Here is a 12,286-nt window from a genome sequence, read left to right on the forward strand (position 1 = left end):
TGTCAGTGTGTGTGTGCGTACTTGTGTGTGTGTGTCTGTGTGTGTGTGATTGTGTCTGTGTGTGTGTGCGTGCTTGTGTGTGTGATTGTGGGTGTGTGATTTTGTCTGTGTGTGTGTGCGTGCATTTGTGTCTGTGTGGGTGTCCGTGTGTGTGATTGTGTCTGTGTGTGTGTGTGCGTGCATGTGTGCTTGTGTGTGTGTGTGTGTGTGTGTGTGTGTGTGTGTGCGCGTGCTTGTGTTCGTGTGTGTGTGTGTGTGATTGTGTGTCTGTGTGTGTGTGTGTGTGTGTGTTTGTCTATGTCGATTCCTGGCCCCCGTCTCCATCCCATCCCTCGTTCTCGTGTCTAACCTCTTCTCGTTTCTTTTCCAGAAAAGGAAGTCCAGTTCCAGCGTCCAGCTGATGGTGAGTGTGTATCCCCCAGTTCTCCAGGTCGCTCAGATTTTCCCAACTTTCCTTAAACTTGGAAAGTTTTTCCAGAACAGTGCCCCCATGCTGTGAAAACAAGCCAAGTGCTATCAGCAAACTGCTGCTGTCCTTCTGTATGGAGCTGGACTTTCTTTTTTTCACTTTATTTTGACTGTGAACATTTTGTCTCTAACGTCCCCCCAAACCCTCACGTCTCGATGTGGGTCTGCTATGTTCTGTAGATGTTCCTTTGTTCCCCAGAACCCTGATCCAGAACCCACTTATGGGGAACACCTTTTTCTTAATGGAAGGAGTGAAGATCCAGGTCTTCCACACAGCTGCTTCCGTTGGAGGTGGAATCCCTGTGATGGAGTTATGGCCCTAAATGTGTTCTTCTTTCTCCTTTACAGGAGTCATCTGAGAGCACCAACACCACCATCGAAGATGAGGACACCAGGGGTAAGAGTTTATTTATTATTCCTTACTGACATTAAATCAACAGACCACTCACTGATCAGACAAGGCAAGTTTATTTACAAAGCACCTTTAATACACAAAGGCAATCTAAAATGCTTTACAGAGTCAAAAGAAACAGTAAAAAGCAGTTAAATTAAGAATAAGATTATCATTCATTTCATTCATTGCCTGCAACCCTTATCTAGTTCAGGGCGGCTGTGGGTCTGGAGCCTACTCAGAATCACTGGGCACAAGGCAGGAACACACCCTGGAAGGGGTGCGAGTCCTTAACAGGACTAGCACACACACTAACACACACACTAACACATTCCCTCACACACTCACACCTACGGCCACTTTTGAGTCTCCAATCCACCTACCAACATGTGTTTTTGGAGCGTGGGAGGAAACCGGAGCACCCGGTTTCGTGAGGAAACCCACGCAGACACAGAGAGAACACAGCACACTCCTCACAGACAGTCACCCGGAAGAAACCCACACAGACACAGGGAGAACACAGCACACTCCTCACAGACAGTCACCCGGAGGAAACCCACACAGACACAGGGAGAACACACCACACTCCTCACAGACAGTCACCCGGAGGAAACCCACGCAGACACAGGGAGAATACACCACACTCCTCACAGACAGTCACCCAGAGGAAACCCATGCAGACACAGGGAGAACACACCACACTCCTCACAGACAGTCACCCGGAGGAAACCCACGCAGACACAGGGAGAACACACCTCACTCCTCAAAGACAGTCACCCGGAGGAAACCCACGCAGACACAGAGAGAACACAGCACACTCCTCACAGACAGTCACCCGGAGGAAACCCACACAGACACAGGGAGAACACAGCACACTCCTCACAGACAGTCACCCGGAGGAAACCCACACAGACACAGGGAGAACACACCACACTCCTCACAGACAGTCACCCGGAGGAAACCCACGCAGACACAGGGAGAATACACCACACTCCTCACAGACAGTCACCCAGAGGAAACCCACACAGACACAGGGAGAACACACCACACTCCTCACCGACAGTCACCCGGAGGAAACCCACGCAGACACAGGGAGAACACACCTCACTCCTCAAAGACAGTCACCCGGAGGAAACCCACGCAGACACAGAGAGAACTGTGGAGCTGTGACAGAGACACTACCTGCTGCTTCACCGTGCCATCCTAACTGCAATAAAAGAAGTGCTGTTCCAGAATAAAAAGTGAGGAGTGTTTTAAACTGAGCGGTAGCTTCTCAAACAGAATTATTTCTTGATTTAAAAGAGTCTAAAGTCTGGGCTCTTCTTATGTCCTTAGTTCTGTTTCAGAGTGGCACATTAAAAACTGCTTTTCTAAGTTTATTCTACACCTGAGTCAGGATTAACTCTAGTTCCTGCCTGGCTCTGATCTCTGTATCAGATCTGATCTGACACTGTCCCACACCATGAGGACATTTATAGAGCAGTAACAGCAGACCAGATTACCTGCAGGTTACTCTGCTGATGCTGAAACACTTACCCAAAAATCTCCCACAGCAGGTGACATCCACACATTGCTCATAGAGAGCATCCCTTATTGCCCCAATAGGTCCCTCTTAGGGACCCCCAAATTCCCACAGATCCTCATTGTTCTCCATAATACAGCATCCAAAGATAAGCCGAGACACGTAGATGTTGCAAATCTGTGTACATGTGAATTTTAAAATTCATCTTTCCATTTATGAAACAATCTAACCCTCAATAAGCTCCACATGGTTTAAAACTCATCCCCACTCTATGTCTCTGGAACCTGTTCCCCTCAGATCCAGCTCTAAATTCTTCCTTTGGTCCCAGATTAAACCTCAGCTGTTCACCCTCACATTCACCGTCCAGTACATTAAAGTTTCATTTCTTTTATATATATTGTCTGTCTGTGGTTATATCACATTTATTATTAACTGTAACTAGTTGTTGAAAAGTGTTATTATTATTATTATTATTATTATTATTATTATTATTAATAATAATAATAATATTAAGAAAAATATTAAAGTATCACCCACAGACTGCTTGTCAGGATCCAGTGATGCAGTAGCATAATATGTAGTTTTTGTGTAATTGTGCTATTTTTTACATGTAGTTATGCTGTAGTTTGTGCTGTAGCATGGGTGATTATGCTGTAGTTTGTGTGTGGTTGTGCTGTTATTTGTGTGTAGTATGTATGCAATTTTACTATAGTTTGTGTAGTTGTGCTTCAGTTGGGTAGTTTGTGTACTTGTGCTGTAGTTTGTGTGTAGTTATGCTGTAATTTGTGTGTAGTTGTCCTGTAGTGTGTATGTAGTTGTACTGAGGTTTGTGTGTGGTATTTGTATAGGTGTGCTGTAGTTTGTGTGTAGTTGTGTTGTAGTTTGTATGTAGCTGTACTGTGATTTGTGTGGTATGTGTGTAGTTGTGCTGTAGTGTATGAGTAGTTGTGCTGTAGTTTGTGTAGTTGTTCTGTAGTTTGGGTGTAGTTGTGCTGTGGTTTGTGTAGTTATGCTGAAGTTTGTGTGTAGTGGTGCTGTAGTTTGTGTGTAGTTGAATCTGAAGCGATTGCTGTGTGTTTCTCAGTGAGGAAGCAGGAGATCATTAAAGTGACGGAACAACTGATTGAGGCGATCAGCAACGGAGACTTCGAGAGTTACACGTGAGTTATAAAAATTCCTGAATATCCCTGAGTGTTCCTGTGAGGTTCTGGGTGATCATGTAACTCATCCTGTATGTTACAATGTTCCTGGATGCTGTGTGTGTTTTCAGGAAAATGTGTGATCCAAGTGTGACAGCATTTGAGCCGGAGGCCTTGGGGAACTTGGTAGAGGGGCTGGACTTCCATCGCTTCTACTTTGAGAACTGTGAGGACTTAAATTTATACTCTAAAAATCCTGGGAATGTGTTAGTATTTTTCTTCACTTTCTTCCATAGAGTATGTTACTTATTAGAGTTTGGTGTCTGTTTGCTCAGATTAAAGAGTATTTAACCCTGAACAGCGAAAGGTGTGTGAAGATATTCCGACATATTCCTCAGATTTTGAGTAGTGTGTAGTTGTGGACAGTAGTGTGCAGTTGGGAGTCAGTAGTGTGTAGTTGCTGGTTAGTAGTGTGTAGTTGCTGGTCAGTAGTGTGTAGTTGCTGGTCAGTAATGTGTTGTTGTGGGTCAGAAGTGTATAACTGCTGGTCAGTAGTGTGTAGTTGGGGTCAGTAGTGTGTAGTTGTTGGTCAGTAGTGTGTAGTTCCTGGTCAGTGATGTGTTGTTGGGGTTTAGGGTGTAGTTGGGGGTCAGAAGTGTATAGCTGCTGGTCAGTAGTGTGTAGTTGCTGGTCTGTAGTGTGTTGTTGGGGTTTAGGGTGTAATTGGGGGTCAGAAGTGTGTAGTTGGGGTCAGTAGTGTGTAGTTGCTGGTCAGTAATGTATTGTTGGGGTTTAGGGTGTAGTTGGGGGTCAGAAGTGTGTAGTTGGGGTCAGTAGTGTGTAGTTGGGGTCAGTAATGTATTGTTGGGGTTTAGGGTGTAGTTGGGGGTCAGAAGTGTGTAGTTGGGGTCAGTAGTGTGTAGTTGGGGTCAGTAATGTGTTGTTGGGGTTTAGGGTGTAGTTGGGGGTCAGAAGTGTGTAGTTGGGGTCAGTAGTGTGTAGTTGCTGGTCAGTAGTGTGTAGTTGCTGGTCAGTAATGTGTTGTTGGGGTTTAGGGTGTAGTTCAGGGTCAGAAGTGTGTAGTTGGGGTCAGTAGTGAGTAGTTGCTGGTCAGTAGTGTATTGTTGGGGTTTAGGGTGTAGTTGGGGGTCAGAAGTGTATAGTTGGGGTCAGTAGTGTGTAGTTGCTGGTCAGTAATGTGTTGTTGGGGTTTAGGGTGTGGTTGGGGGTCAGAAGTGTGTAGTTGGGGTCAGTAGTGTGTAGTTGCTGGTCAGTAGTGTGTAGTTGCTGGTCAGTAATGTGTTGTTGGGGTTTAGGGTGTAGTTCAGGGTCAGAAGTGTGTAGTTGGGGTCAGTAGTGAGTAGTTGCTGGTCAGTAGTGTATTGTTGGGGTTTAGGGTGTAGTTGGGGGTCAGAAGTGTATAGTTGGGGTCAGTAGTGTGTAGTTGCTGGTCTGTAGTGTGTAGTTGCTGGTCTGTAGTGTGCTGTTGGGGTTTAGGGGGTAGTTGGGGTTAGAAGTGTGTAGTTGGGGTCAGTGGTGTGTAGTTTCTGATCAGTAGTGTGTAGTTGGGGTCAGTAGTGTGTAGTTGTTGGTCAGTAGTGTGTAGTTGCTGGTTAGTAGTGTGTAGTTGCTGGTCAGTAGTGTGTAGTTGCTGGTCAGTAATGTGTTGTTGTGGGTCAGAAGTGTATAACTGCTGGTCAGTAGTGTGTAGTTGGGGTCAGTAGTGTGTAGTTGTTGGTCAGTAGTGTGTAGTTCCTGGTCAGTGATGTGTTGTTGGGGTTTAGGGTGTAGTTGGGGGTCAGAAGTGTATAGCTGCTGGTCAGTAGTGTGTAGTTGCTGGTCTGTAGTGTGTTGTTGGGGTTTAGGGTGTAATTGGGGGTCAGAAGTGTGTAGTTGGGGTCAGTAGTGTGTAGTTGCTGGTCAGTAATGTATTGTTGGGGTTTAGGGTGTAGTTGGGGGTCAGAAGTGTGTAGTTGGGGTCAGTAGTGTGTAGTTGGGGTCAGTAATGTATTGTTGGGGTTTAGGGTGTAGTTGGGGGTCAGAAGTGTGTAGTTGGGGTCAGTAGTGTGTAGTTGGGGTCAGTAATGTGTTGTTGGGGTTTAGGGTGTAGTTGGGGGTCAGAAGTGTGTAGTTGGGGTCAGTAGTGTGTAGTTGCTGGTCAGTAGTGTGTAGTTGCTGGTCAGTAATGTGTAGTTGGGGTCAGTAGTGAGTAGTTGCTGGTCAGTAGTGTATTGTTGGGGTTTAGGGTGTAGTTGGGGGTCAGAAGTGTATAGTTGGGGTCAGTAGTGTGTAGTTGCTGGTCAGTAATGTGTTGTTGGGGTTTAGGGTGTGGTTGGGGGTCAGAAGTGTGTAGTTGGGGTCAGTAGTGTGTAGTTGCTGGTCAGTAGTGTGTAGTTGCTGGTCAGTAATGTGTTGTTGGGGTTTAGGGTGTAGTTCAGGGTCAGAAGTGTGTAGTTGGGGTCAGTAGTGAGTAGTTGCTGGTCAGTAGTGTATTGTTGGGGTTTAGGGTGTAGTTGGGGGTCAGAAGTGTATAGTTGGGGTCAGTAGTGTGTAGTTGCTGGTCTGTAGTGTGTAGTTGCTGGTCTGTAGTGTGCTGTTGGGGTTTAGGGGGTAGTTGGGGTTAGAAGTGTGTAGTTGGGGTCAGTGGTGTGTAGTTTCTGATCAGTAGTGTGTAGTTGGGGTCAGTAGTGTGTAGTTGTTGGTCAGTAGTGTGTAGTTGCTGGTCAGTAATGTGTTGTTGGGGTTTAGGCTGTAGTTGGGGGTCAGAAGTGTGTAGTTGGGGTCAGTAGTGTGTAGTTGCTGGTCAGTAGTGTGTAGTTGGGGTCAGTAGTGTGTAGGTGTTGGTCAGTAGTGTGTAGTTCCTGGTCAGTGATGTGTTGTTGGGGTTTAGGGTGTAGTTGGGGGTCAGAAGTGTATAGCTGCTGGTCAGTAGTGTGTAGTTGCTGGTTTGTAGTGTGTTGTTGGGGTTTAGGGTGTAGTTGGGGGTCAGAAGTGTGTAGTTGGGGTCAGTAGTGTGTAGTTGCTGGTCAGTAATGTATTGTTGGGGTTTAGGGTGTAGTTGGGGGTCAGAAGTGTGTAGTTGGGGTCAGTAGTGTGTAGTTGGGGTCAGTAATGTATTGTTGGGGTTTAGGGTGTAGTTGGGGGTCAGAAGTGTGTAGTTGGGGTCAGTAGTGTGTAGTTGGGGTCAGTAATGTGTTGTTGGGGTTTAAGGCGTAGTTGGGGGTCAGAAGTGTGTAGTTGCTGGTCAGTAGTGTGTAGTTGCTGGTCAGTAATGTGTTGTTGGGGTTCAGGGTGTAGTTGGGGGTCAGAAGTGTATAGCTGCTGGTCAGTAGTGTGTCGTTGCTGGTCTGTAGTGTGTTGTTGGGGTTTAGGGTGTAGTTGGGGGTCAGAAGTGTGTAGTTGGGGTCAATAGTGTGTAGTTGCTGGTCAGTAGTGTGTAGTTGCTGGTCAGTAATGTATTGTTGGGGTTTAGGGTGTAGTTGGGGGTCAGAAGTGTGTAGTTGGGGTCAGTAGTGTGTAGTTGGGGTCAGTAATGTGTTGTTGGGGTTTAGGGTGTAGTTGGGGGTCAGAAGTGTGTAGTTGGGGTCAGTAGTGTGTAGTTGCTGGTCAGTAGTGTGTAGTTGCTGGTCAGTAGTGTGTAGTTGCTGGTCAGTAGTGTGTAGTTGCTGGTCAGTAGTGTGTTGTTGGGGTTTAGGGTGTAGTTGGGGTTAGAAGTGTGTAGTTGGGGTCAGTGGTGTGTAGTTGCTGATCAGTAGTGTGTAGTTGGGGTCAGTAGTGTGTAGTTGTTGGTCAGTAGTGTGTAGTTGCTGGTTAGTAATGTGTTGTTGGGGTTTAGGGTGTAGTTGGGGGTCAGAAGTGTGTAGTTGCTGGTCAACAGTGTGTAGTTGCTGGTCAGTAATGTGTTGTTGGGGTTTAGGGTGTAGTTGGGGGTCAGAAGTGTGTAGTTGGGTCCAGTAGTGTGTAGTTGCTGGTCAGTAGTGTATAGTTGCTGGTCAGTAATATTTTCTTGGGGTTTGGGGTGTAGTTGGGGGTCAGAAGTGTGTAGTTGGGGTCAGTAGTGTGTAGTTGCTGGTCAGTAATGTGTTGTTGGGGGTTAGGGTGTAGTTGGGGGTCAGAAGTGTGTAGTTAGGGTCAGTAGTGTGTAGTTGCTGGTCAGTAATGTGTTGTTGGGGTTTAGGGTGTAGTTGGGGGTCAAAAGGGTATAGCTGCTGGTCAGAAGTGTGTAGTTGGGGTCAGTAGTGTGTAGTTGCTGGTCAGTAGTGTGTAGTTGCTGGTCAGTAATGTATTGTTGGGGTTTAGGGTGTAGTTGGGGGTCAGAAGTGTGTAGTTGTTGGTCAGTAGTGTGTAGTTGCTGGTCAGTAATGTGTTGTTGGGGTTTAGGCTGTAGTTGGGGGTCAGAAGTGTGTAGTTGGGGTCAGTAGTGTGTAGTTGCTGGTCAGTAGTGTGTAGTTGGGGTCAGTAGTGTGTAGCTGTTGGTCAGTAGTGTGTAGTTCCTGGTCAGTGATGTGTTGTTGGGGTTTAGGGTGTAGTTGGGGGTCAGAAGTGTATAGCTGCTGGTCAGTAGTGTGTACTTGCTGGTTTGTAGTGTGTTGTTGGGGTTTAGGGTGTAGTTGGGGGTCAGAAGTGTGTAGTTGGGGTCAGTAGTGTGTAGTTGCTGGTCAGTAATGTATTGTTGGGGTTTAGGGTGTAGTTGGGGGTCAGAAGTGTGTAGTTGCTGGTCAACAGTGTGTAGTTGCCGGTCAGTAATGTGTTGTTGGGGTTTAGGGTGTAGTTGGGGGTCAGAAGTGTGTAGTTGGGTCCAGTAGTGTGTAGTTGCTGGTCAGTAGTGTATAGTTGCTGGTCAGTAATATTTTCTTGGGGTTTGGGGTGTAGTTGGGGGTCAGAAGTGTGTAGTTGGGGTCAGTAGTGTGTAGTTGCTGGTCAGTAATGTGTTGTTGGGGGTTAGGGTGTAGTTGGGGGTCAGAAGTGTGTAGTTGCTGGTCAGTAGTGTGTAGTTGCTGGTCAGTAATGTGTTGTTGGGGTTTAGGGTGTAGTTGGGGGTCAAAAGGGTATAGCTGCTGGTCAGAAGTGTGTAGTTGGGGTCAGTAGTGTGTACTTGCTGGTCAGTAGTGTGTAGTTGCTGGTCAGTAATGTGTAGTTGGGGTTTAGGGTGTAGTTGGTGGTCAGAAGTGTGTAGTTGGGGTCAGTAGTGTGTAGTTGCTGGTCAGTAGTGTGTAGTTGGGGTCAATAGTGTGTAGTTGTTGGTCAGTAGTGTGTAGTTGGGGTCAGTGATGTGTTGTTGGGGTTTAGGGTGCAGTTGGGGGTCAGAAGTGTATAGCTGCTGGTCAGTAGTGTGTAGTTGCTGGTCAGTAATGTATTGTTGGGGTTTAGGGTGTAGTTGGGGGTCAGAAGTGTGTAGTTGGGGTCAGTAGTGTGTAGTTGAGGTCAGTAATGTATTGTTGGGGTTTAGGGTGTAGTTGGGGGTCAGAAGTGTGTAGTTGGGGTCAGTAGTGTGTAGTTGGGGTCAGTAATGTGTTGTTGGGGTTTAAGGCATAGTTGGGGGTCAGAAGTGTGTAGTTGCTGGTCAGTAGTGTGTAGTTGCTGGTCAGTAGTGTGTAGTTGCTGGTCAGTAATGTGTTGTTGGGGTTTAGGGTGTAGTTGGGGGTCAGAAGTGTGTAGTTGGGGTCAGTAGTGAGTAGTTGCTGGTCAGTAGTGTGTTGTTGGGGTTTAGGGTGTAGTTGGGGGTCAGAAGTGTATAGCTGCTTGTCAGTAGTGTGTAGTTGCTGGTCTGTAGTGTGTTGTTGGGGTTTAGGGTGTAGTTGGGGGTCAGAAGTGTGTAGTTGGGGTCAATATTGTGTAGTTGCTGGTCAGTAGTGTGTAGTTGCTGGTCAGTAATGTATTGTTGGGGTTTAGGGTGTAGTTGGGGGTCAGAAGTGTGTAGTTGTTGGTCAGTAGTGTGTAGTTGGGGTCAGTAATGTGTTGTTGGGGTTTAGGGTGTAGTTGGGGGTCAGAAGTGTGTAGTTGGGGTCAGTAGTGTGTAGTTGCTGGTCAGTAGTGTGTAGTTGCTGGTCAGTAATGTGTTGTTGGGGTTTAGGGTGTAGTTCAGGGTCAGAAGTGTGTAGTTGGGGTCAGTAGTGAGTAGTTGCTGGTCAGTAGTGTTTTGTTGGGGTTTAGGGTGTAGTTGGGGGTCAGAAGTGTATAGTTGGGGTCAGTAGTGTGTAGTTGCTGGTCAGTAATGTGTTGTTGGGGTTTAGGGTGTGGTTGGGGGTCAGAAGTGTGTAGTTGGGGTCAGTAGTGTGTAGTTGCTGGTCAGTAGTGTGTAGTTGCTGGTCAGTAATGTGTTGTTGGGGTTTAGGGTGTAGTTCAGGGTCAGAAGTGTGTAGTTGGGGTCAGTAGTGAGTAGTTGCTGGTCAGTAGTGTATTGTTGGGGTTTAGGGTGTAGTTGGGGGTCAGAAGTGTATAGTTGGGGTCAGTAGTGTGTAGTTGCTGGTCTGTAGTGTGTAGTTGCTGGTCTGTAGTGTGCTGTTGGGGTTTAGGGGGTAGTTGGGGTTAGAAGTGTGTAGTTGGGGTCAGTGGTGTGTAGTTTCTGATCAGTAGTGTGTAGTTGGGGTCAGTAGTGTGTAGTTGTTGGTCAGTAGTGTGTAGTTGCTGGTCAGTAATGTTTTGTTGGGGTTTAGGCTGTAGTTGGGGGTCAGAAGTGTGTAGTTGGGGTCAGTAGTGTGTAGTTGCTGGTCAGTAGTGTGTAGTTGGGGTCAGTAGTGTGTAGGTGTTGGTCAGTAGTGTGTAGTTCCTGGTCAGTGATGTGTTGTTGGGGTTTAGGGTGTAGTTGGGGGTCAGAAGTGTATAGCTGCTGGTCAGTAGTGTGTAGTTGCTGGTTTGTAGTGTGTTGTTGGGGTTTAGGGTGTAGTTGGGGGTCAGAAGTGTGTAGTTGGGGTCAGTAGTGTGTAGTTGCTGGTCAGTAATGTATTGTTGGGGTTTAGGGTGTAGTTGGGGGTCAGAAGTGTGTAGTTGGGGTCAGTAGTGTGTAGTTGGGGTCAGTAATGTATTGTTGGGGATTAGGGTGTAGTTGGGGGTCAGAAGTGTGTAGTTGGGGTCAGTAGTGTGTAGTTGGGGTCAGTAATGTGTTGTTGGGGTTTAAGGCGTAGTTGGGGGTCAGAAGTGTGTAGTTGCTGGTCAGTAGTGTGTAGTTGCTGGTCAGTAATGTGTTGTTGGGGTTCAGGGTGTAGTTGGGGGTCAGAAGTGTATAGCTGCTGGTCAGTAGTGTGTCGTTGCTGGTCTGTAGTGTGTTGTTGGGGTTTAGGGTGTAGTTGGGGGTCAGAAGTGTGTAGTTGGGGTCAATAGTGTGTAGTTGCTGGTCAGTAGTGTGTAGTTGCTGGTCAGTAATGTATTGTTGGGGTTTAGGGTGTAGTTGGGGGTCAGAAGTGTGTAGTTGGGGTCAGTAGTGTGTAGTTGGGGTCAGTAATGTGTTGTTGGGGTTTAGGGTGTAGTTGGGGGTCAGAAGTGTGTAGTTGGGGTCAGTAGTGTGTAGTTGCTGGTCAGTAGTGTGTAGTTGCTGGTCAGTAATGTGTTGTTGGTATTTAGGGTGTAGTTGGGGGTCAGAAGTGAATAGCTGCTGGTCAGTAGTGTGTAGTTGCTGGTCAGTAGTGTGTAGTTGCTGGTCTGTAGTGTGTAGTTGCTGGTCAGTAGTGTGTTGTTGGGGTTTAGGGTGTAGTTGGGGTTAGAAGTGTGTAGTTGGGGTCAGTGGTGTGTAGTTGCTGATCAGTAGTGTGTAGTTGGGGTCAGTAGTGTGTAGTTGTTGGTCAGTAGTGTGTAGTTGCTGGTTAGTAATGTGTTGTTGGGGTTTAGGGTGTAGTTGGGGGTCAGAAGTGTGTAGTTGCTGGTCAACAGTGTGTAGTTGCTGGTCAGTAATGTGTTGTTGGGGTTTAGGGTGTAGTTGGGGGTCAGAAGTGTGTAGTTGGGTCCAGTAGTGTGTAGTTGCTGGTCAGTAGTGTATAGTTGCTGGTCAGTAATATTTTCTTGGGGTTTGGGGTGTAGTTGGGGGTCAGAAGTGTGTAGTTGGGGTCAGTAGTGTGTAGTTGCTGGTCAGTAATGTGTTGTTGGGGGTTAGGGTGTAGTTGGGGGTCAGAAGTGTGTAGTTAGGGTCAGTAGTGTGTAGTTGCTGGTCAGTAATGTGTTGTTGGGGTTTAGGGTGTAGTTGGGGGTCAAAAGGGTATAGCTGCTGGTCAGAAGTGTGTAGTTGGGGTCAGTAGTGTGTAGTTGCTGGTCAGTAGTGTGTAGTTGCTGGTCAGTAATGTATTGTTGGGGTTTAGGGTGTAGTTGGGGGTCAGAAGTGTGTAGTTGTTGGTCAGTAGTGTGTAGTTGCTGGTCAGTAATGTGTTGTTGGGGTTTAGGCTGTAGTTGGGGGTCAGAAGTGTGTAGTTGGGGTCAGTAGTGTGTAGTTGCTGGTCAGTAGTGTGTAGTTGGGGTCAGTAGTGTGTAGGTGTTGGTCAGTAGTGTGTAGTTCCTGGTCAGTGATGTGTTGTTGGGGTTTAGGGTGTAGTTGGGGGTCAGAAGTGTATAGCTGCTGGTCAGTAGTGTGTACTTGCTGGTTTGTAGTGTGTTGTTGGGGTTTAGGGTGTAGTTGGGGGTCAGAAGTGTGTAGTTGGGGTCAGTAGTGTGTAGTTGCTGGTCAGTAATGTATTGTTGGGGTTTAGGGTGTAGTTGGGGGTCAGAAGTGTGTAGTTGCTGGTCAACAGTGTGTAGTTGCTGGTCAGTAATGTGTTGTTGGGGTTTAGGGTGTAGTTGGGG

At 47.0% G+C, this 12,286-nt stretch overlaps 1 protein-coding gene across 3 annotated transcripts in view; it reads left to right on the top strand.

Annotated features, from left to right (window-relative positions):
- camk2a (calcium/calmodulin-dependent protein kinase II alpha) overlaps positions 1–12,286 on the top strand; it is a 73,128-nt gene that overhangs the window by 36,120 nt on the left and 24,722 nt on the right. For 2 of the 3 annotated variants that reach the window (XM_066646766.1, XM_066646767.1), the window contains exons 14-17: positions 371–403; positions 817–865; positions 3,466–3,541; positions 3,652–3,746. In XM_066646766.1, coding sequence (XP_066502863.1) covers positions 371–403; positions 817–865; positions 3,466–3,541; positions 3,652–3,746 — 253 coding nt within the window. The remainder of the gene's footprint in view (positions 1–370; positions 404–816; positions 866–3,465; positions 3,542–3,651; positions 3,747–12,286) is intronic. The other variant, XM_066646768.1, reaches the window with a different exon arrangement.

The sequence above is a fragment of the Hoplias malabaricus genome, chromosome 15 (genome assembly GCF_029633855.1).
Source record: "Hoplias malabaricus isolate fHopMal1 chromosome 15, fHopMal1.hap1, whole genome shotgun sequence".
NCBI classification, from domain to species: domain Eukaryota; kingdom Metazoa; phylum Chordata; class Actinopteri; order Characiformes; family Erythrinidae; genus Hoplias; species Hoplias malabaricus.